The sequence below is a fragment of the Teleopsis dalmanni genome, chromosome X, assembly GCF_002237135.1.
Source record: "Teleopsis dalmanni isolate 2A chromosome X, ASM223713v2, whole genome shotgun sequence".
Lineage (NCBI taxonomy): Eukaryota > Metazoa > Arthropoda > Insecta > Diptera > Diopsidae > Teleopsis > Teleopsis dalmanni.
This window is the reverse complement of record NC_051848.1, coordinates 13,287,405-13,313,341: the sequence shown is the minus strand read 5'-3', so window position 1 is coordinate 13,313,341 and position 25,937 is coordinate 13,287,405. Positions and strand designations below refer to the sequence as shown.

At 28.8% G+C, this 25,937-nt stretch overlaps 1 protein-coding gene across 3 annotated transcripts; it reads right to left on the bottom strand.

The window, feature by feature from the left end:
- Nucleotides 1-515: 515 nt before the first annotated feature.
- Nucleotides 516-25,727, bottom strand: LOC119687098 (Y+L amino acid transporter 2). 3 transcript variants are annotated; one of them, XM_038101281.1, is made up of 8 exons: nt 25,622-25,727; nt 24,198-24,838; nt 18,147-18,342; nt 13,738-13,840; nt 13,375-13,642; nt 2,651-2,975; nt 2,096-2,220; nt 516-2,038 (listed from the first exon to the last, which is right to left on the bottom strand). In XM_038101281.1, exons 2-8 carry the CDS (start codon nt 24,434-24,436, stop codon nt 1,759-1,761), a joined length of 1,536 nt encoding a protein of 511 aa, XP_037957209.1. In that variant the 5' UTR covers nt 24,437-24,838; nt 25,622-25,727; the 3' UTR covers nt 516-1,758. The 3 variants fall into 3 exon arrangements, with proteins under 3 accessions (XP_037957209.1, XP_037957208.1, XP_037957210.1); XM_038101280.1 differs by lacking the exon at nt 25,622-25,727 and adding an exon at nt 25,110-25,252; XM_038101282.1 differs by lacking the exon at nt 25,622-25,727 and adding an exon at nt 24,905-24,974.
- Between the last annotated feature and the right edge of the window lie 210 nt (nt 25,728-25,937).

Sequence of the window (25,937 nt, the reverse complement as noted above, 5' to 3'; positions counted from 1 at the left end):
TTTTAATAATTGTCTGTCACAGTTGACTTCAATAAAACCGGGAAAATATTTTGAAAGTAAAAACTGAAAAAACTGTGATTGTTAATAAATTAAAAATAAAAATAATACAATAATATTCACATACCTGAATTCGACTAAAGCTAATAAAACTACTGAATGCCTAATACTTTTATATACGTTTAAAATTTAACAAATACAAATGATATTTTAAGCACGTAATTTTTAACATCCGATTTGTGAACAAAAAACATATGATTTCCTTAACTTGGTACAAACAGTTTCGAAATTAACTTAATTTCATTTTTACAAAATTAAGGAAATTTGACTGTCTGAACAAAGTATAATTTTAAAATGTTAGTCATAAGAAAAAAAAACACATTCAGTGTGGTTTTAATTAATTAAAATATGTCGATTAAGTAATTAAGTAGAATTACGATATATGTTTAAAAAACTCCATACAGTATAAAACTAAAATAAGTATTATAAATTCAAAAACGAATTAATATTTTGCATAAATTTTAATTCTTTTGCTTCAGTAAATATATAACTACATGTAGAGAGATATATAGCGTGATTGATTTCAGAATACATGTACAAAATGCACATTTACATTGAGATTTTTATATTCTTTAATATATACGTATATATATACTTATATATGTATATATATAAATAAACATAGATATATATATACGCCTAACTATTACTTTAGATCACTTCACAATTAAACTTTTATTTTCTAACTCAAAATTTTTGTAACTCTTTTAATATTAGATTAAAAATTCCCTAAAAATGTCGCAAGCAAAATAAATGCAAGCCATTTTAAAAAATATTAATATGAACATTTAAAAAAGCTATTATATAAACTTGTGTATATAAATGTATACAAAAATTAATATAAATTATAATCTTAATACTAAACTAAATACTTGTCTTTGTAGATCTCGATAAACATAAGCTACTTTTCTAATAATAGATGTATTCGACCGCTCCGAAGTATGGCAAAAAACAACAAGTCGCTTGCTTAAAGTCTCTAAGTGAAATTTGGCATCACTGTTAAAATCTGTTAAATGTTAGCTTTTCGCAAAGACCAAATCGTACAAATGTGCACATAATAAACATGCAAACTACACATATATATCTTGTATAAAAATAAATAATTAATATAAAATTGAAAAATAAAATGAATTATGAGCCAAAAGCAATGTTAAGAATGCAAGAAATTTTAAAATTTCTTTTTCCAACAAAATTAATAATTGTTTGGAATATTTATGCCTGCATAAATATTAACCTGTTAGCAACTAATAAGTTAAAAAAATTTAAAGCGCTTTCCAATTATACTTTCTTTATGTACTCTTAAGAATTTTTGTATATTTCAGAAGAATTTTTTTCTATAATTTAGTATATTTCTAAAATATTTCAATTTCATAATTTTTAAATTGGTTTTTTCTACAGTCGCTAAGATGTTAAGCCACTTCACAACTAGTCGATTAGATAGAGAGAGTAGTGGTGTTATTTTGCGTACATATTAGCGACTTTAAGCATGCAACTTGGTGTTTTTGCCACACTTCGGAACAACCGAATACACCTAATATAAAATATTAAAGTGACCACGTTAAGCAAGAACTTGAATGTAGGTTGTGTGAAATATCATTTGAAAATATCAGGCAATATCTAAGTCATAGCTTTTATGGTTTTACATACTAAAATAGTTGATATAGTTCTGCTTTTTTTTGGTTTCTTTGAAATTCGAGTTTGTTACTTATTTTGTACTTCTTCGTTACCCTCAATGATTGTAGTATTGAACATAGCTCTGCAGAAATTCACCATACCACCAGATAAGCGGCCATAACATTGAGGTTTGTCCTTCCAAGCAATGCACACATAATAGAATGGTATGCCGGCCAAGGTAATACCTATACCAACAAGTAGATTTGTGGGATTGTAGAAGCTAGGCATCAACACTAAAATAATGCAACATATTATGAAAATGATTGGCAGTGCTAAATTAACTTTGATAGGACGTGGTATATTTGGCCTGCGAAAAAAAAATTAATTTGTTAGATATTATCAATACAAAAAGTAATATACGAACATAGTTTTACGTAACCAGAGCATTCCAGCAATACTGGCCACAACAGACAACCATAAAACGGAACTGAAGTAGTTGATCAGTTCATAAACATTGGCAGTGAGCAACATCAGCAGTGACATGATACACTGAAAAAGGAAAAAGTAAATGGTTGTTAACAAAAATAATATATTCTATAATAATAATATGGTATAATAGTAATAATAAAAAACATTTTAAAATAATTTGCTAAAACAAACGGCTGGTCAAAAATATATGCAATGTGTAAGGTTTGCAGTATCTCTAAAATAAATTACAAACATAAAGATAAAGATTAAGATTATTATTGGGATTGGGATTGGGATTAAGATTTAGATTTGAATTGGAATTGAGATTGGATTCTTAATCTTAATCTTAGAGATAGAGATAAAAATAGAGATAAAGATAGGGATAAAAACTAAAATAAAGATAAAGACATTAAAGATAACGTTTGCACTACAAGGAAAAGAGAAAACCGTTGCATGGAGTAGTGTCCTTCTTATATGTATATGTGTATGACTTACGAATCATGGTACTTACAGAGAATATTAATGATGGAATTGGAGTTTGTTGTTTAACGTGGAAAAGTTGAAAGAATTTTGGTAAATGACCTTCCTGTGCGCCAGTAGCAAACAATCTAGCAGAGGTAAAGAGTATACCATTAACGCCTCCAAAAGTGCTTAGGGCTACAAATATCGGAACTAAAAAAGCCAACGGTCCAAACACTCTATTACCAAATGTTACAGCTACAGCGAGTGAACTCAACATTTCCGTTTTTGAAACGACCGCAAAATATGCCAAATTTACAAGTACATAAATTCCGGTAACCAATGGCATGGCAATCCAAATAGCTCGAGGCAAATTCCTAAATAAATGAAAAATATTTATTTAATAAAAAAAACATTTTTAGAAATTGTTTTTTGGAGAAAAACAATTTTTTTCGTGTTGGTATTAAAAATTGAGCAAATATTAGAAATTAATGGGCGTATACTCCATCAAAAACTTTTTAGAACACATGATTATATCCTAATCAAAGTTGTGTCAGAACACTTTTTGCTGGCAATGAAAGTGATAACTTGTTAAGAAATTCATTGAATTGGCGATATACGATAAATTTGAATCTCTTAAAAAATTCGAATCCTTCTATTTTAGGAGGTTTAAATACTTTTCAAGTGTCCTAACTATCGATGGTTTTCAAGCATCGCACCTGCAAAAATCACTATAATAACAGAGACTGATAAAGTGGTCCGATAAAGTTTCTTTACTTCGAATTACTAGGAAATATTTATCGACCTATTAAAATTGATTACAGTTCCATTCTTTGAAACTGTGGAGTTTTCACATCAGAATAAATACGTACTTTTAGTGTTAGTATTGAAATGATAATCGAAGCATGAGGTAAGGCTCAAATTTACTTCAGATGTAGCAAAAAATGAAAAACTAGTGAAATTGATTTCAGAATGGCTTTTATTTGATATGCAATAATAAAGCATTTTGATTGTTTCTAATAACAGACAAAAACACAGAATGTAGGATACAGGTAATGAATGTAGTAATAAATTTAAAAATATAACCGAATATGGCTGTTTTACGCTTCAATAGCCACTTGGCCACTCAAACATATTTGGGATTTAAATGAAACATGAATCAACAAGGCCCTGATTCGATACTGCTTGTCATTTGATTTCCCAGCAACTTCTTCGGATACATATTATAGATTGTTGTGTTTTTGCTGAATTTAAGGTTAAATGCTGAACTCAAATAGATAATAAATAACTCAAACTAGTCTTATATTGTGTCACTATCAGTTGAGTGCAAGGACTCTGTGAATAGTAAGTACTGGGCGACAGGTACATAAAAAGTACAGCTAACATAGTAGTATTATCTGCAGTATCTAGTAGTAGTAATATAATTATAATAGTTGATATGAATATATGAGAGAAAAATCGGCTGACGGTGTGATATATTTTTTGCCACGACTTGTTTAGCCAACAATGATTAAGTATCACTCCCTTTGAAGTATTCCCATTTGCTATTAGGACGCGTCGAAGAGAGTCATTTAATTGAAGAATCAATTTGAAGTTACAATAATAACCACAAAAATGTGGCGGGCGTTAAGTGAAAAATATGCCATAAAGAGAAGCTTCTCGAAATTCAAGAGTAACCTCATTAAGGATATGTAAACCAAAACCGAGCCAGATGTGACAACAGTTCTTTAAATCGTAGCACCTAACATATAATTAATGTTTATACTTAATATATTCCACAGATTGAATAGTACAAAAATGCTGAAGTGTTGTTACAGACTAGGGTAACGTTTAATGATAACAACAAGTTGACCGAAAGGTTGTTAAGATATTTGTAAGTCCATGAATTAAATTCCTTCTCAGTTTGAAAAATAATTTTTTTTTAAGTCAAAACTAATCATAAATTATAGCGTTTCATGTATAAAGAATTAACTTTGGATGGGTACGTACCTAGATACGTAAAGATAGTTTTAATTCAATTTTTTTTTAACGGTACAGTTAGAGAAGTCTTATTATTGGAAATAATTATTATAATTATAATTAATTATTATTATTATGATCATTATTATAATTATTATAGTAATTATTATATTCAGATATAAATAAATAGCTAACTAAATAGGCCAGAAATAGTAAAATTTAAAACAAAGTAAAATATACACACGATTGACGGGGAGATACGCATAGATAAAAAGAAATGGGTTTGAGGAAAGAAAAAATCGCTTTTAAATGTCTATACCGAAAAGTATCTGGTGTAGCTAATTACAATTATTTTGTTATCGAAATAGTAAATATGTAAGGCAAGAACAAAAAGCAAGAATGAATCAATTTTCGATAATTCCATTAGCACCACATTTACACAATATTTTTAAAATGAAAACCAACAAATTGCAAAATACACGGAGGATGTAACATTTATCAGAAACGTGATTTGCGAAACAATTTTAACTAATGTCTTTTATCGAGTGTTTAACATTTTAATGAGCCAGAAAAGCTGATAACGAAACTACACAACAAAATTTTCCTAAATGAAAAATTAAGTTAATAGATAATAAGTACGTTGGTCACGTATTTCTACAGATCGGCATTGCTGTTAAATTATATTTCAAGAAATATTGTTTCTTAAATATTGTTTCTTTAAGAAATCCAAACTCCTAAGATATATATATATATAAAAAACTTGAAAAAGAGAAGGTTGTCTTTAAACCCTAGCATGTGAATATATTACTAAACATAAAATTCTTCGATCTGTATATTTCAAAACATGACAACTAGAAAGACTGCAGTAAAACTGTGTAGAACCAGCTTTAGTGTAAAGAGAATAGATATATGAGAGAGAGACCCTACATAACAAACTAGAGTATACGAAATTATTATGAGCTGTGTTTTATTAGAAATTTTGAAAAAAGCTCCCTTTAATATCCAAAAAAGTGATTTGTAAATACTTAAGTTGGGATAAAATTGCGTTTTGAATTTTTTTAATTAAATTAAAATTAAAAGAAGATTATTATTATTGTTAGGGAATTTGGCACTGATCTATTGTTCCGCCTTCTGGGTTTAGAATAGGTCTCTAAGTTATGTTGCGTCAATTTAAAGTAGTATAGAACCTACTTTACGGAGTATTATTGCCTCTTCCGTAAGAATATACATTCCCAGGAGCCTATTCCGTATGTATATTACCACAGGGTGTTCTAACAACACATGTGTGGTCGACTCCTCATTCTCCTTGCAGAATCTACAGTTTACACCCGTAAGTATATCCAAAATGAAAAGATACTTGATTCAAATTTTTTTATTTCAACTTTAGTATAATAAATTTTGCTTTTATTTTTGAATTCAGAAATAAAAATCTGTTCTAATTAGATTTTCATGAAATTTTCTTTGAATGACGCAACTTAATTCAGTTTACATTTTAGATTAAACAACAAATAATTCCTAGTCATGCTTTCTGCGACAGGCAACTAAGAAAAAATTTCGAAGAACTCTTAAGAGTAAAACGAATTTAGGTCAAACCTTACGTATCAAATAAGAATAAATGTTGAATCAACTGGTGGGTGTAGTCGATGTATTCCCCACAAGTGGCGCAATCAAAATATGCAACTCAAATGCTTAAAATGTAGAGAAGACAACAGAGCAAACACAACAGAGCAGAACAAATATTCGACATCCTTTGAAAAGTCCTTGGAACTGTTTAACTTAATGATTTATGTTTTCTTTATACCCTGACAAAAACGTAACAAAGTCACTTAAAGAAGCCGTTAAAGAAAGCGCTCTCATATTGATATCAGTGAACAGTCTAGGAAGCATTTTATCCCAATGACGCACAAGCATTCAATAATGTATGCGTGTGTGAACGTAGCCGGCAATCAACAATTGGTCGAAATCTTCAGAGATTTTTGTATTTATTTATCCAACCTTCAATGTATCCGCTTCTGTTTGTGTACAGAAGCGGAGTAGTATATCTGCCTGTATAAATTAATTTGCTTAAGTGCAAAGTACTTTAACGGAAAGAACTCGCATTTATTGCATTTTAAATGACTTTGTAGTAAATAATCCAGAACTACAGAAAAAAAAACAAATTGAATTCAATATTTATCGATTTCATGACATTTTTGCAGGAATATAGCGAGTTTAGAGTTCTTTAATCTATTTTAGTGGATTATATATAAGGTATATTGATAAAGTATATTGAGGAATATAGTGTTTAATTAAGCGGATAATGATATGGTTCGGCTATTTTTCGTTGCATCGCAAAAAATGTTCTATGATCAATCATCGACTATAATTGACTGGAGCAACCGAATATTTTATTTTTATTCTAAAAAAACTAATAAAAAATTATCATTTTTCACCTTACCCTAACCCATATAACATCGAATGCAAAAATTCAATTGCCATAAAACATTTTTTTTTAAAGATCAACAAATTACCTTTCCAAAAAAATGAAAATCAAAAAAACGTACGCACATTCACGTTATTTACATTATTCACATTATTTTTTTTTTAAATTGTTAATTTTTTACTGAAAAAAAATAATTAGTACGAAAAACAAGTGTGAACATCCACAGCGCCAAATGCGGAGTAAAGTCAAGGCAGGAGGAAAAGCGCGATCTATTTTTCAAGTGCGAATATGAGATTTGTATTTTTTACGCACATTTGCTGCAAATCAAACTAAAAAAAATTAATTAAAGAAAACTGTTATATGTATCAAAATGTACATGAAGCCCTTAAATTATTAAAAAACAACCAAACATATGCACCTGCAAGGCAATAAAACAAACTTTCTGTTGACTTAAAAATAAAAAAAATTGAGCTTGTGGAATTTGTGGAAAATCGTATTGAAAATAAATATCAATACTACTTAAATATTACTTATTTTAAAAACCTAAAAATGAGAAATATTGAGAAACATCACAAAACTTTCAAAACTTTTAAAACGTCACAAGAATAACTTACGTTTCTCATAAAAAACTGATCAAAAATAGATATTTTTCAAGCTTACTTTACTGTAATCAATATAACCTCGTGTGCAAGAGAAGGATAGCAATGCAATACATTTTTCTTCAAAGATAAGGAAATTTTCTTTTTAAAAAAAATTTTTTTTTTAAATTGTTTATTTTTCACCAATAATCCAATTGTTTGAAAAAAAAACACCCACATTCACAGCGCCAATCGCGGAATAAAATAAAGGCAGGAGGGAAAGCGCAATCTATATTTCAATAGAAAATATGATGTTTGTAGTTTTTAAGCAATAACCTCCATTTTAACTGATTTTGAAATCATGGCAATAAAATTTTAGAAGTGATTTTATAAATTTCTCTAATTCTATATATACACTCTATAGGATTAGAGCTTATATTCTGTGAAGCGCCTTGAATGCATCTTTATCTTAGCTAGTAATTGTTTTTCACTGACACTTCATTTTAAAGTAACTTAATATATACTTTTTTCAACACATACATACATTGTTATAAGATAAACATTTTAATATTAGAATTGAATGATCATATAGATGCATACACCCAATGCACGTGAAAAACTGACAATAAATAGTCTGTTATGGATGCTGCTATACGAATTTATGATGAAATACCATTATTCAGAATTAATAATAATAATGATACTTATAAGTATTAACTTGTATTTTCTACGTCAAAGTTATTTTTGTAAGAATCTATTACTTGCATATATATCTGTTATTACACTTGAAATGCTTCTTCATATATGAATTTATTCACATTAATTTCATATCTAATTACAAAAAATTCTTGTTTCAAATTTTGTTAAATATATTTAGGTATTTTCTTAAAAATATCTATAGACCAGAGAACTGCAACTAGTCATAATTTTAACACTCAGAGTACACATGAAAAACCATATATAAATGAGTATTATTGTTTTTCTCATCCACTACTTATATGTATTCATATTCGCCACAGAAATTATTCTAAGTAGAGTCGTATGAATGGCAAACGACTCATATACTCAAGTGGTAAGAATCAATGAATGTATTCATTTAAAATGTATGACTTGATCAGCCATTCGTAAAGATTTTGTGTGAGTGCTGTTGTTGCTAAGCAAAAAATTTGTGTGTGTTTAGTTTTATACCGTTGGTGTGTGTGTGTGATTTGTTTGTATTTATATATTTTGTTTGTGTTCTTAGACATTATGTGTGCATTTAATTAGGGGTTGTTTTTGTAGGAAATTATATGCACAATATACAATGACTGACAAATTTTTCCCGACGTAATACTCGTGAATGATTCATAAATCAGTTGCATCATTTTGGTGTCGAGTGTCTGTGTTTATGAGTGTCATTTGAGTAGAGTATACTTATATCGTTATATTTGTAATAAAATTTGATTATAATAAATTTGATATAGGATATTTACTATAAACCAACGATTTATCCATTTATATAATTGTTTTATTTCAATTCTTTTTATGCATTTTCTAAAACTAAATGTTATGATAATCAACTGATATCCAGAAGAACATCAAATATATCAAAATATATATGTATTTAATTCATTAGAGAACAATAAAAAAACATTAAATTTAAATTTACTTTATTTATCAATATCAATATGCGGTCATAGAAATATCAATGTCCCAATAACAGATCACCCATTTATGGATCAATAAGTTTTCAATAAGGTGTTAAATAAGTTTTTATATCTGACGCTTCGAAAGTTATAGTGTAACAAAATTAATTCTTCTTTTTTATATTAACTTATTAACTCCAGACAGTACCGCCACTTGATTTCTATAATTGTTAATGGATTACAAAAATTGCATGCATTTCCAATAAGAAAAAGGTTGTAACACTGATAAGTGTTTTTGGTAGACACCAGGTCGCGCTTTCCCTCCTGCCTTGTATTTATTCCGCACTTGGCGCTTTGACTTAATTTACTTTATTACCAAATAAAATTGGATTTTTATTAAAAAAGCAGATACTTTTTTAAAATATAATTATAAAGAAACTGAGTGCACGATTTTATTGAATTTTACGCTATTAATAGGAAATTTCTTCAATATCATGGAGATATACATAAATGATTGCGGTCCCTCTCTTCTACAAAAAATTATTGATTAATTTATTTTTATTTCTAATGATATGAATAAAATATTTTATTAATATTTTTCAATTATGTTTTATGATATATTTATTAACATTTGTCAACGTTTAGTTTTTTTCAAATAAGTGTTTTTGAATTATGATTTTTATGTTTGATACAATTTTCTGGAACTTTGACAAATACAATTTTTCTAGATTTTATGTTAATAGAAAGTTTGTTTTATTCTCTTGAAAGATATTCGTATGCAATTTGATCCTTATTATAGGTTATTTTTATTTAATTTTTAGATAGGAAAGTCGCTTTTGCTACTCAATTTCTAATTCATTAATTTGCAATAACTGCGTAAAATATATAAACGTCATATTCACTCTTCAAATATAGATGCCGCTGCTCCTCCCGCCTTGAATTTCCACCGCAATTGGCGCTATGAGTTTGGGCGTTTTTTTTTCAAACAATTGGATTTTTGGTGAAAAATAAACAATTTAAAAAAAATTGTCAAAATCTATGTGCACTATTTTGATGATTTCCTACTTTTTAAAAAGAAAATTTCCTTATCTTTGAAGAAAAATGTATTGCATTGCTATCCTTCTCTTGCACACGAGGTTATATTGATTACAGTAAAGTAAGCTTGAAAAAAGATCTTTTTTTAGTCAGTTTTTTATGAGAAACGTAAGTTATTCTTGTGACGTTTTAAAAGTTTTGAAAGTTTTGTGATGTTTCTCAATATTTCTCATTTTTAGGTTTTTAAAATAAGTAATATTTAAGTAGTATTGATATTTATTTTCAATACGATTTTCCACAAATTCCACAAGCTCAATTTTTTTTATTTTTAAGTCAACAGAAAGTTTGTTTTATTGCCTTGCAGGTGCATATGTTTGGTTGTTTTTTAATAATTTAAGGGCTTCATGTACATTTTGATACATATAACAGTTTTCTTTAATTAATTTTTTTTAGATTGATTTGCAGCAAATGTGCGTAAAAAATACAAATGTCATATTCGCACTTGAAAAATAGATCGCGCTTTTCCTCCTGCCTTGACTTTACTCCGCCTTTGGCGCTGTGGATGTTCACATTTGTTTTTTACTAATTAGTTTTTTTTAGTAAAAAATGGACAATTTAAAAAAAATAATGTGAAAGAACTGTGCTTACGATTTTTCGGTTTTTATAAGAAAATTGTTTGTTTTTTGTTGAATGACTTAGTTATTATGAAATATATACCAAATAAAAGATTTTTTATTTTTCTATCTAAATAAAATTTTTTATTTGATGGTAAAACTTAAATTTAGTTAATTTTGACAAATTAATAAAATTTCGTGTTTCAATTCCGTTTTCAAGCGCCCAGCATCAAAGCTATCTTGGCGTAGGTCACTTTTCTTCATATGCATGTATCTACATATATGTATATTTTTGTCCACCATGATATATTTAAACATGTTGATTGGTGTTTTAATATAACATTGTTAGATTCCTGATGATGACTTTAAACTAAATGATCGAAAATTAAATAAAAATTATTGTAAAATAATTCAAATTATATTTTCTTGATTTTTATTTTTAACAATAATAAAAAATCGACCAATTAGCTTGTGACAACGCTTTATTAAAAAATTGTTTCGTCATAAGATAATAAATATTATTAAAATATTTATATGTTAATAATTTTGTGACCAAATAATTTTAAAAAGTGTTTATTTTTTTATAGGCTAATTGGTCAAAACTTTTTTATTATTGTTGTTAAAAATAAAAACAAAAATTAAGAATTCACAATTTGTTTTTTCAATAATTTTTATTTTTCTTCGATATTTCGACTTTAGTCTAAAGTCATCATCAGGAAACTAAAACATTATATTCAAATACTAAACCACTTATAATACATAATACATCCTTTTGTCTACCATTATGTATTATAAGTGGTTTAGTATTTGAATATAATGTTTTAGTTTCCTGATGATGACTTTAGACTAAAGTCGAAATATCGAAGAAAAATAAAAATTATTGAAAAAACAAATTGTGAATTCTTAATTTTTGTTTTTATTTTTAACAACAATAATAAAAAAGTTTTGACCAATTAGCCTATAAAAAAATAAACACTTATTAAAATATTTATGGAAAATTCTAATATTTATAATTTCAGTCAAGCAAATCACAGGCGATTTAACAGCTGACCAGTATAGAGTATTGAAAGCTTATTAAAAGTAATTGTGTTTACATTACAAGTAGTTTAGTCGTTAAACCATCAAAGGTGGTTCCGCATTACATAGCATTTTCTAATAATGCAATTGATAATATATTATATACCTATGTATATGCAATATAGAATACATTACAGATAATGTACATAAAATGCTTTTCATTACTGTTGGTACTAAAGTGTAATAGAGCGATATCAACTTATTCGGAGTATTGCATGCAAAATCAATACATAAATGAAAGTTATTTTGATTTAATATATTTTATTAAATATAACATTTCTTTACAATTAAATTTGGTATAAGTCTGAAACAATATATGGAATTGAGTTTTATTTATCAATATAATAAAATACCTACATATGTAAAGTAATTTTAAACCAATAAAAGTTGGCTATTGCTTGCTACTGGTATGTTGTGAGTGGACCATCGCTAATAGAAACATCTATCCTAAATTTATAAAAAAAATGGATTTTTTGTTTACAAAAAACCATATCAGTTTAAACAAAAGTTGTTGGTGATATTTATTAGTTGCTTATGGATGCGCATTGCTTGGCACATTGCATATGATAAGAATCATAAGAATATTTGTACCTATATGCATGGGTATATCAAGTAAGAAAACGTAAGGAATTGTGTGACATTATATTGTATATCAAATGCTATTACAAACCCAAATGTGCAAAAACTGTTACGGAAGGGGTGAGCATTACTAATTAACGTATGCAAGCCTTATTGTTGCATTACCTTCTAAATTAAATACAAAATTTTCAATAATTGTGTTGGGTATGCGAAAATGCACTGCTTATAGAAATTATTGTAGACAATTTGAAGTATAGCTTCAAGAGACTTAAGTTTTGTGGGCAGTAGAGCAGTAGAGACTATATAGGAGAAGTCATCAAAAATATGTTCAAAATAGAAAGATATCAAATTATGATTTGAAAAGTTTAGTCAAACTAATTCTTTATTAGATTGCAAAACGTATATTATCAAAAGATAAAATGCACTAAATAATAATTTTAATATATTATTAGAAGATAATATGGTTTTTAAATAAATACAACAAAATCAAAGAATTTTTTTAAATAACTTAAAGTTAAAGTTAATATACTCTTGAGTCATTGTTTAACATGCTAGATTTTTTAAAGACAAAGGTATCTTTAACCATATCCCTGCTTTTCAGTTACATGTATATAGATTGTTTCCACATAGTAGATTCATTAATTCAGGACATATACCATATTAAATCTCTACAAATCTTACACATACACTAACTCTAAATATTTATACAAATTTGATTTTGAATAATTAATAATAAAATAATTATATGTGGGTAAATGGACTTGGTCATCTTTAACGCTATAATTTAGTATTATAAGTATTATTTTTTTCATATAAAAAAATATAGATATTTAATTTACAATAGTTAAATATATGTTAACGTAATAGAGGGTTTTAAATTTACTTACTTGTAAGGATCTTGTAATTCTCCAACAACAAAATTTAAATAATTCCAACCACCAAAAGCAAATAGTCCATTATAAAATGCATAACCTATAGCTTCAATGCTGTAATTCCCCTCCCACAAGTTATCAAAATTCTCCAATTTGCCAGTGCACATGTAGTAGATACCGGCCAGTATTATCATAACGAGTGCAAGTAATTTGCCAGCTGTGAAAACATCTTGAACCTTCATAGACCATTTTACGGAGAGGCAATTAACAGCAGTTAGTAAACCTAAAAATACGCAAAAACATTTATTATAAATATTTAGATAAATATACAAATGCGTCTGTCTAGATGTATAAATATCAGGAAAATTTTATTCTCACATAAACAAACTGCAGCTAAAATTTTAATGACTGATTCTGGTGGTGTGCAATCCTCAAAGAATGGTTTGGCAGCATATTCAGCAAAGGTTAAAGCGACAATTGTCTGTAATTAAAATAAATATAAAATAGTCTAAACATTTTCATATGAAAAGTGATAAATTTTTTTATAAGTAACTTGAACTACAATTTTATACAAAATATTTGTTTATTCACTATTTTACGTTTATGCTTATGTCAGATAAATGATAAATGCAGCCGCGAGTATTCGAATTACAGCACTTTTTGCGTATTTCACAGCAAAAACAGCTATATAAAATATAATTTTATGGATTTCTAATTTTAAGAAATTAACCACGAAAGGAAAATAAAAATATTTATGTTGTACGAGTTCATAGTACAATGTCTAATATTCAATTTTCATTAATAAAATGAAAATATAATCTTCATAGAAATCATCAAAACTATAAAGTAAGGAACCTCCTTGGTGTGAAGAAACTCACGCAGAGAAACTGCGCATTCCTCATAATCCTCACTGCAGAAGTTGTGGAAGCCCGCGGGAGAAAGAAACCATAAAAGAAGAAACCAAGAAATCATCAAAACTATAAAGTAAGGAACCTCCTTGGTGTGAAGAAACTCACGCAGAGAAACTGCGCATTCCTCATAATCCTCACTGCAGAAGTTGTGGAAGCCCGCGGGAGAAAGAAACCATAAAAGAAGAAACCAAGAAATCATCAAAACTATAAAGTAAGGAACGTTCTTGGTGTGAAGAAACTCACGCAGAGAAACTGCGCATTCCTCATAATCCTCACTGCAGAAGTTGTGGAAGCCCGCGGGAGAAAGAAACCATAAAAGAAGAAACCAAGAAATCATCAAAACTATAAAGTAAGGAACGTTCTTGGTGTGTAGGAACTAACGCAGAGATACTGCGCATTCCTCATAATCCTCACTGCAGAAATTGTGAAAGCCCGCGGGAGAAAGAAACCATAATACATTTTCTCGTGAGTACCCAGTTTTGGCGTCCAGAAGATATAGGTTCTTAGAAAGATACTTCTTTGATAGTTTATTAGACTGTTCAACGGTGAAGACGAAAGACCTATTAAATTACCTAAATTCGGCGGGATGGATTTAGTCTCTACTCTAAATGACCCACACATAATTGAGAAAAAATTGAGAGTGCTGATTTATTGATGATTTCATTCAATACCCCTTACACATGTAGTTTTATTACAAATCTTGTGGACACTGCGTGAGATGCAAATGCAAATGCGTCTAATATAACATTAGATAGTTATGATAAAGTATACGAATTTAAAGATAAGCATTATCCATTATGTTTCGATATACTATATCAAATCTCCTAATTGAAAGAGAAACAGATTTTCATAACACTTTTCGCATAGTTTAGTTCATTATTAGGATTGAAATATTCTATTGTTTTTGATGAAAAGATGATTAAAACAATTAATTTATAAATTATTTCTTGGTTCATTTTCTGACCCACAAAAACTGCAGCTGAGATATACGAATTTTCAACCTGTAAAATTTATTTGTCTCAAGCAAGTATTAATCCATCAATTTTTAATAACTGTCACTCCGCCACTGTCAATACTGTCGGAAATTTTGAATTGTAGAAAAAAGATCTAACAAGATCCCAAAATGATCTCCATCCTATGGTAGAATAGTGCAGAATATAAAATAGTTCAAATATAATAAAGCCGCAGTGTGAGACTCTGTAGTTGCAAAAAATGTTCTTGAATATATAGAAAACAACAGCCTTTGTTAGAGAAATGACTCCAAGAAATTCCTATTAAGATACCAAAAAAGGGGTAATTAATAGTTTGTGTAATAATCACTAGGGTTTAACATTTATATCGATTCGTTTAAGAGCACTCACGGAAGTTTTGCTGAACCAGACTGATTTTCACTCTAACCGCTCATGTAAAACCATACAGTAATAATATAAGTGAAAGGCCTTCATATGATTCGGTTAACTGCTGTTATAAATCATGCAGTAAATTATGCTCTGTTCATTTATATATCAGCTAGAGAAAAATAGTCATCATTTTTTTGCTTTTTTCAAATATATTTAAAGTTTGTTTTAAAAACGTTTACAAGCAAAATTTCATTCATCTACATTATATCAATCAATTTCGTAAAGCTGAGCTTAAACACAAGTATATATCTATGTCCAGGCTTGTCCACAACCAGGCTTAAGCTATTAGGCACCCCACTCTTTAACACACTCGGCAATATTTCTAACATTAGTATTGGACAGACACTTGCATTTGTTAATAAGTCCGGTTGGTTCAACTATGTCCATCCTTCTACCCACAATAACGTTGAATATGAAATTAAAACGGCTTTCTTAGCTTTTTTAGAGCAGGAGTCCGTTTTCCATCCACTTCACCATCCACTTTACAAATATATATAAATATATACTTTATGGAATTTTGGAACTCTCCACGCTATTACAAACATCTGTGAAGCTTAATACACATTTTTATTAAGATGCATTTGAGTATAAAAAGCGGGTAGCAAAATATTGTCAATGAAATTGGTTCAAGTTTAATTCAATCAAAATTATCTGATATTTAAAAATAAAAAAAAACTTTTTTGTTTTTGTATTTTCGATTTCATTATTGCTTATCAAATTTTTACAAATATATCTACACGAATACAACTCACTTAAGCACAACTTAATTGATTTAATGCGAATTGACGGATCGGTTGACTTTACGAAGAGAACACAATGTATGTTTTAATTAAAGTCTTTATAAGTTTTCAGTGGAAACCACAAATCAATTAAAAAAATCCTTAAAATAGAAAAGACAATAGCAAACCCGTTGGATAAAAATAAACATGAAGATTTTTTTTATTGAATCAGAATTCGCAGATAATTTCACCCAAAGTCAAGGCTAATGTTTTATGGTTTTAAATTCTTCGCCAAAAGTATTTTTTATTAGAATTTATTGAAAATTGATTAAAGATTGGAAAAATTCTTTCTATCTCATTTAATTATAATATGGTCCCTCTATTTATTAAAAATATAGAGTATATAAACTGAACTGAAGTTTTAGTCTTGAATAAAAGGTAATAAAAATATTAAAATATTAAATGAGTATTTTATTTCATATATGGTATATAATATATTAACATATTTATACCAATAAACTAAATTAATGAACAAATGTATTACTGTTATATTATTTGATGGTTTTACACCCAGTTAGAGTGGACATATGTGCTGATAATACTATTATTAAAGATTTTCAATGGAACAGAATACTATAACATTGCCGGATTTTTAGCATCATGGATTATTAGTTTCTAAGTCAACCGATCATATTCTGCTTTATTTATAAAGGCCACTATATAAAACTTTTGTTCCAACATCTTCATTCAGATAACCCTCTTCCAACACGTTTTCTCAAAACACGGTGTCACTAAACATGTACAAAACATTTGTGGATTTGCGAATCCTCTTAAAGTATATTATTGTTACCTCTTATAACACATGTAGTTTTTAATATAATAAGTACAATAACCTTACTTGATAGAATGTATTTGTATGCGAAACAATAATTAGTAGTAATCTCGGTTGAGGGCATGGTAAATGATAGGTCACATTTACAATCCGTCTCATGTGAGATGAAGTTCACTATAGGCTTTAAAAAATATAACCCATTGAAACTACTTTCGTCTTAATATAATGAGTAATATTAAGCATTTCCCACACCTATATTGGGGCTATTGAATATACCTTTTAGTTGGAAACATAGTTGCAACATACAAAGGACAGATATCTTCTGGCAAATGCCACATAATCACAATTCCGAGAGCAATCATTGGATCGAGTTTTTTATTTAGGCATAGCCTTATCCTGCACAGATATAAATAGGATAAGGCTGCATATATCCACGGAGGTTGATGTTATAAAGAGTTGTGTGCAATTTTATAGACAATTCATCCAACCTATAGTTATTAGAAACCCATTTCAGTTTTGTGAATATATCTACATCTCATTTAAATAGGTAAGACATAAGTTTAAATATTCCAGAAACTCCATTTAAGGTGTCAACTAAATTGAATTAAATATTTTAGACTCAATATAATAAATAAATAATAATAATCTTTTTTTTTCCTTTCAAATATAAAAACAAATCTGTTACGAAAATATTTTAGAAGCCGAAAGATGGAATGTTGCGTTTAAAATTTATATTTTAGAGATAACTAGTCTTGATGAATGAATATTACTTGCATCTTGTTTTTGTGCATTTAAAATTTCAATGATTAAAATCTTTTCTTCGAGTTGAATTTTATTTTACAACATGTATCTCGGTTAACCATTTCGATACAGGGCACGCGGTATATAGATAGCTGTATATTTGTATATATTTGTATATATTTACCTGTGTGGTTGGCCGAATGATAAGAAGTGCAATCCATAAACGCAAAAATCCGACTAATGGTCCAAATGCAACGAGTAAATAAGCATAATCACCACCCGATCGCGTGATACTGGTACCCAATTCTGCATAACAAAGAGCACCAATTGTCGAAAGTATACCACAAGCTGCCCAAATCAAAAGCGATGTACCAACTGATCTGTGTACGCAAAATGATAAAACAAAAAAAATATTACATATTTATATACATATATAAATATTAATCAAAATTAAACATACATACATAAGAGATACGAGTACGTGTGTCAATATTTAAAGTCATAAATGATTTGTTAGTCATTGCTGATATAGATATATATATACCTAAGTGGGTCCAGGCCCAAGTATTGCAAAATTAAATTCGACTACAAGTATGTATGTCTATGTATATTTACTGAAGCGTTTATGTTGATGATGATCATTATCACGTTGTAAGAAACTTCAAATTACAATATATCATTTTAGTAATTGCTAAGTAAGCAGTATCTCAATTAATTGAAGAATGAAGAAACGTGCATATATCGAAAGGCGTTCACAGAGTTGGGTAAGGCAAAATTACAAGTGTCGTTGACTTTGTTAAGAATTAAAAACGGAAAAACGAGAATTATTTTATAATTGATATTTGATATTTGATTTTTCATTTAATAATTTTTGCAGAAATTTATGTTATAAATGACAAGCACACGAAGGCATTGTGGCAATGCAACGGAGCTTCAGATATTTAATTGAATATTTGATACAGATATGCAATATGCCAATAATTAAATAAGTTTGTTTAGTGCGAGCAGAAAAAATATATGCAACTTTATTTTGCATGTATTATTATTGATTTAGAGATTACTTTAACCATAAATTTATTTAAGATTAGTTTGAATCTCTTTCAAAAATCTAACAAAGCATTTGCCATTTTCCATCAAAGTGCTTTTAAGTTTGACCAAACTCTTGGCTAAATTGCTCAATGAAAAGTTGAGCAAAAACTGGTAACAACTGTAAATATAACATATACTTACATGGTAGTGCACCATAAATAAAATAAAATTTTAAACAGAAAATAATAAAAACCTCAATTAAAATCAACTTTGCTTGCTTATACGAAAAAAGTTAAAATGTTATTGCTATAACATTACTAGAGACCCACAAAGCAACCTTTAACATCCATTGTATTGCCGTATAAAACTCTAAGGGTTTCAAACTTTCAATAATGATCTCAAACACGAGGTCCTGATTCTACGTTATGCATGCACCGGACAGTGACAAAATAGATATGAAACGCTGTCTTTAATTTCATCACAGCAGTTGTAAGAAATATTAAAGGGGACATTTGGTTTGCTAACCAAAAGTTAGCGGACAGCTTACCTCCTAAAGGGCTAATATCTTTACGGTACAATCATCATTTTCTTTTATTTAAGAGGAACCATTTTGCGTACAAATCTCTCTTTGTGTTATTAAATTATAATAATTTCTTTTCTCACATGTTTTGTTTTTGAAAGATAAAGTATCAAATGGAATATCATGGAATAACTTATTAATATATAAATAAGATTTATACCTTAATATAACTAACAACTAGTGCCATGCTCCAGAAGTTCAATTCGGTGAGAACGATTTTTTCAGAACCTTCTCATATGCACACACATACATTTACTAATATTCAAATTCACTAATGATACATATCTACTAAAGAAAGATCCAATAATTTTGGTTCATGCTCAATAGGACCAGGAAAGCGCAATTCTCTTGAATTTTATTACAATAATAGATTATAATACTATATCATAAGTTATAAATTATATAATACTATATTATATAATACTTCTATTATATAATAAAATGATATAATACTTCTGGCAGATTGACAAAGAAATGCTTTTGTGAAATTATAAACTTTTACAAGTATCTTGCAGTCCCGATTGCATTTGCAAATAAAAACTTTTATAGATCGGTATTTGTTAAAATTAAGCAAACGTTTAGAAAAAATCTGTATTATCGTTTTTATCAAAATGAAAATACATCTATATCCGTATCATTATCGCTTATTAAATTTTATCTCTGGGTGTGATTTATCTCGACTAGTATAACGAGGAGACAATTTCAACAAACATGAGCTTATATTTATTTATTTATTCAGGAGTTATAATAGATGAAAATCTAAAATATACTATTATTATAAAACCAAAGTAATATCACTACCGTAAATAAATTAGCAACACTGCAATTACAAAGCAGATTGTGTTGTTGTAATAATAGAATATTGGGATAAATACATTTAAATTAAAAACAAACAAAACTTCTGACAAAGCATAGTACTCTTTTTACAATTTTCAGAAGGACTAGTTACGGTATTTGTTTAGGAAGAGTAGGCTTTCCAATTGGAAGACATCAAACATAGTTTATGCACTTATGTGATTCAAGTTCTCAAAACAAAGAAATTAGACCTAGAAAGGAGAACCAGGAACTAGAATAATAAATAGTGCAGACATCAAGAAAATGCGGTGAAAAAATGGAGGTCTGGACCCAGACCGAAAATCAAAAGAACGCAGCTTAAAATGGCAACATAAAAGAGACCCTCCTCGAAGTGATTTTATAGACGGTTCCGAAAGCGGTTCCGAGAAGGAATAAGTGTCGCCGAAGAGGAAGTGTTTTAGTTCGTATACTACATATTAATGTTAGGGAGTCGGACAATGTTCGGTTTGGCGGTGCATAAAGCATAATTTAGGCAAATGATGAAAATATTTTTTATTCAATGAAAATTTTATAACAGTCATGTTTAAAAAGTATTTCGAACGATTTTCTACATTTTGGAAAATGACACTTTCACGATTTTTGCGAAAATTTAAAATTGTATCTCAAGATTAACATTCTTGATGTTTTCATCCAAGGCTACAACCGTTGTTAATTTAAGGGCATAGATCAAATAGCGCCACAAAAAGATCTTCTGGCTTTAAATCAATCATATGATTTAGTTTTGCTATATAACAAGTAGAAATGAATTCTTTATATAAAAATCAATTCAGAGCATTTTTAACAATTTTCGGAAAAATATTCTAAAATTTCTAAATTACCTTATTGTTTAACGCGTATTAGTGGTTAATTTTTAAATTTAAAATTAATTTTAATTGTAATATATTGAATAGTTTGCTTGTCTCGGATCTTCGCACTATAAGTTTACTATCATCGTAAATTCTTCTCTTCAATTAAAAATATGTTTTTAACAATATATATTATACCATATGTGTAGTATGAAAAGAGTATACTATGTTTGTTGAGATGTTTGTAATGCGTTAGAGATGATATTGAAGGTAATATAAAGTATTGGATATTTGAATGTCCCTTTGTCTTCCTGTTTTAATGCAAACCAGTCTTTATAACCCTCATTTCTCACCAATATCGTACTTCTAGGATTCTTTTTGAACTCGATTTTTAAGAATTCTTGACTCAACTGTCAAGTCTGTTTTTAAGAATTTAAAGCAACTTAATGAGTTCTACCTTGATTAGGTAAGAGAAAGCCTCTTATTTAAAAGATTATATGGCACTGAAACAGTTATTGTTTTCTCTTAAGCGCCTAATGATTAAACTCTTAAAATAATAAAATCATTTAACCGAATCGATATGAATTAACAAGAGTAAAAAGAATTTTTGTTGCTGTTTTTTTATTCTTTGAATATATCTGTTCTATCCATAATTATTTCATATTTACTTAGGTTTTGTAAAAAAGAATCGTTGCTATTGATATGACATTTCAGGTAACCACTAAGCTAAGGAATTGATGTGTTATATTTGACTACAAAGGTATGCCCTTCTCAAGAAGATATAAGAGACGTTATTGGTAGTTATATGACGGAAGATCTTGATCTACACTGTTGCAATAAGATAGTACAGTCTAGTGTACAGATTGTCTTCTGTATATGGATGGTGTAAACTTCCAGTCACATCCTTTGCAAATGCTAAGCTTTGTTCTAAATAATGAAATAGGCACTGAAAGAAGAGTTTTGTAATTCTGAAATATATTTGATTACAAACATATTTTTTAAGTCATACAATGAAACCATATCTACAACTGTATGCGTATCGCTGCAGAAGAGGTGATTGGCTATCACCATTCACAAAGAAACAGCTGGTACGACCAAGGGTGTCACGTTGCTAAAGAACGATATCGGCAAACGAGAAGAGCAGAGAAACGTCTTTTCAGTCGCAAAAAGAAAGAAATAAAGAGATGTGAGTACCTATTTGTCGACTTCAAACCCGTTTTTGACACTACGACTAGAAGCACTCTCTAAGTCGTTTTGTCTGAATTTGGTATCCCAGCAAAACTTATACGGCTATGTAAAATGACGTTGAGCAACACCATCAACTCCGTTAAAATCGGTAAGAACCTCTCCGAGCCATTTGATACCAAACGAGGTTTCAGCCAGGGTGACTCCTTGTCGTGTGATTAGTTTAGCCTAAACAATAATTCGAGCTCAAATCTCCTGAATGAAAGACTTTGTTAATTTGGGAACCAGCGTATATTGCTATAAGTAGGTAATCATGCTCTTATCATGCCTGTCCTGCTGTATGGTGCAGAAACTTGGACAATCACCAAAAGCGATGAGAAGGCGTTGGAAGTATTCGAGAGAAAGATCAATGGTCCCTTACGCATTGGAGACGAGTATCGACTTAGATGGAACAATGAGCTGCATGAACTACACCACGACATTGATGTAGTTAAGCGCATAAAAATTCAGTGATTTTGCTAGTTTGGTGTGAGGCTCTTCGACGCAACCAAAGACGACTCATCTCTATAATGACCAACTAATTAAGTAAGTAAGTATAATTTTGTAAATATTATTAACAATTATTATAATAAAATATAATAATAAATTAACATTTTTACAGCTTCTGAGTGTTTTGCTGCTGATCATTTTTGATGAACAATTGTTAGTGAACATACATATCCTTCTAAATTTAGGCACAACCAAGAAGTATAAAAGAAGTAATAAAAGTACGAAATGGGCAATACTCATATGACTATCTGCATAATATGCATTTTAATCATTACCCAAAAGAGTAAATTTGACTTTTTACAATATAATCGCAGCTTTATTTAATTTTTCTTCTTTCATCTTTTAGTTAGCCAATGATATAAAGGTTTCGAGAAAAATATCTAGATTTTTTTGTGTTCCAGGTTAGTTAGGTAGGTGACCATTTTTCTGTGTCATTAAAGAGGGTTAAGCGAGTGTTAGTTGTTTGTGGAGATGAGTCGCTGGAGAACGTATACTCGACCATTTCTGAAGTTAGATTCAGTCGATATTTTTTTTATGGTTTAATTCACTTTTGGTTAAAATTAAAATCGGACAAACAAAATCTGTTATTCAAATTCTCTACATCAATTATTGTTAGATAAAGGTCAACCATTTAATAGTTATGATATAAATAAAGATGAATATGAACTCTATACCATATATGGGATAGGTAGGTGACCATTTTTCTGTGTCATTAAAAGAGGGTTAGGCGAGTGTTAGTTATCTGTGGAAATGAGTCGCTGCGAGACATATACTTGACCACTCCTGATATTAGATTCGGTTGGTACTTTTCTTATAGTTTAATCACTTTAAGTTATAAAATTAAGATCGGACAAACAAAGTCTGTTATCCAAATTCTCTACATCAATAAATTTTAGACAAAGGTCTACCATTTAATAGTTATTATATGATTAATGTTTAATATGAACTCTATAACATACATATATGGGCATAACAAGTAATGAAGGCATAATGTCCTATACATAATGTTCTATATTCCGTACAAGTATTATTGATATGAAAGTAGTAGATTATTAAACAAGTCGTATTTGTTTTATATATGACTAAATTTATATGGAAAACCTCTGTAATTGTTACAAGTTTTCAAAATAAATTTCACTTGGTTCACAGGATTTCGTTTAAATTGTTTGCAATTATTAATCATAAACTATTGTTTATAAGAGACCACGCATTTGCTTAGAAATAAATAATAAGAAACAATTTGCGTACTTACTCTGCATATATAAGGACACCTGTTGGTGCTATAAATATACCGGAACCAATTATAGTACCAACAATGATAGCAACACCGTTTATGAGCGTTAATTTTCTCTTCAAGACAATTTTTTCGTCGATATCGTCTTCACTTTCAAGGCCAGCACCACCGGTTGATTTAACATTTTTTTTATCAGCAACACTTCGCGACAAGTCAACCAAACTAGTCGTTACACCATTACTATATTTTTCACCCATTTTTATCCAATTAGATTTTTTTTTAAATTTTTGTATTTTTGTATTTTGGTACTTTTGTATTTAAAAATTCGAAATTTTATGCAAAATGTTTTTATTTGAAATTTAAAATTTAAAATTAGTTGACGCGTTTATTTTAGGAAACCCACTATCTAACATGTAAGCTATTATTTCATTTATGTTCGTGTAATTAAACCGCGGCTATGTACTTTGGAAGGCAGCGCAGACGTCCGAACATTGACAGCAACACATTTCAACTAAAGCATTGGTTTCGCAGTCGAAGCGTTTGCACTTTTTGTGGTGTTGTCATTACTCATCTGCGAAAACAACGTGCACGCTTAGCGGTTGAAGAGCGCATGTGGCATAGCAGCAGTGGGGAGGTTTGCCATAGCTTCTCAGTGCAATCTGTAATTTAATGTTAACATGTTATGTATTGTATGTTTTTATGTTTATGTTTTTCTACATATGTACATATATATTTTATAGAAGTAAACGACATTTTGGCAGCTTAGTAGATTAACTACACGCGCACTATTTTTAATTGATACAATAAATCAATTAACAAGATTCCTAAATTTTCTTTAATTACTCTATTTTTCCAATGCACAAGATCAAATAACATTGGCAAGACATATTTGTAAAGCTACTACTTTAAATAAAATCAATTATGAATTACATTTTTGAAATTTCTATTGAAGCGGTTAAATATTACAAATTTTGGCACAACGGCTTTGTAGAGCTTACGTTGTATTATAACGTCATAATAAGGAAGGAATTGAACGTAAAAAGTTTAAAGCTCTTATGAAATATAACTGTCGATTAAGTTACGGCTTTCAATATTCGACACGCGGTTATTATATACATACAAAATAGAACCGTAATAAATTTTTAAACAATAGAATATAGAAACATATGTATGTACATACATATGTCATTTTACTCTATTATTTGAAAAGCAAAATTTTGCAAATGTATAAAAGCGAAAACGTCACTGTACGCATGCAAGCTTTTTGTTGGTGGTTGAAAATTTGGCCACGAAATCTTTTCAACTATTTCGTCATCCAAATTTTATCTATGCACATATTTGCATAATGCAATTTCCTCGAAAATGATATAACATATAGAATTTAAAATTATTTATAACTTCGTGCTTATAAAGTAATATATATAAACTAATACGAAACGAACATTCGAATTTCCTTCATAACGACATTTTGAACATATAAATTAGTTATATTTCCATCTTGTTCATATAGATTTGAAGTCGTTTAAACGTCAAATATAAGCCACGTTTAATTCATCAATTCTCATATACTCTAACTATATAGAGTATATACATATATATATTATATATGTATATATATCGAACTATATATAATTCATTATTATTGTTATTTTGCTGTTAACAATTCATTGTAATTCGTTCACCGGCAAATTGAACTTAAGCTAACAACAGCTGATTAAGATTTTGGCGGCCCATATTTACGTATTCGTTACGTTTTCA

What these genes read in the sequence shown, in the direction of transcription:
- LOC119687098 (XM_038101281.1), bottom strand. Translation starts at nt 24,436, where the DNA reads ATGGGTGAAAAATATAGTAATGGTGTAACGACTAGTTTGGTTGACTTG. An exon ending in TTTAGCTGCAGTTTGTTTAT is followed by an intron (nt 13,643 to 13,737) that starts GTGAGAATAAAA and finishes GCGTATTTTTAG; the next exon opens with GTTTACTAACTGCTGTTAAT. An exon ending in CTCTGGTTACGTAAAACTAT is followed by an intron (nt 2,039 to 2,095) that starts GTTCGTATATTA and finishes TTTTTTTCGCAG; the next exon opens with GCCAAATATACCACGTCCTA.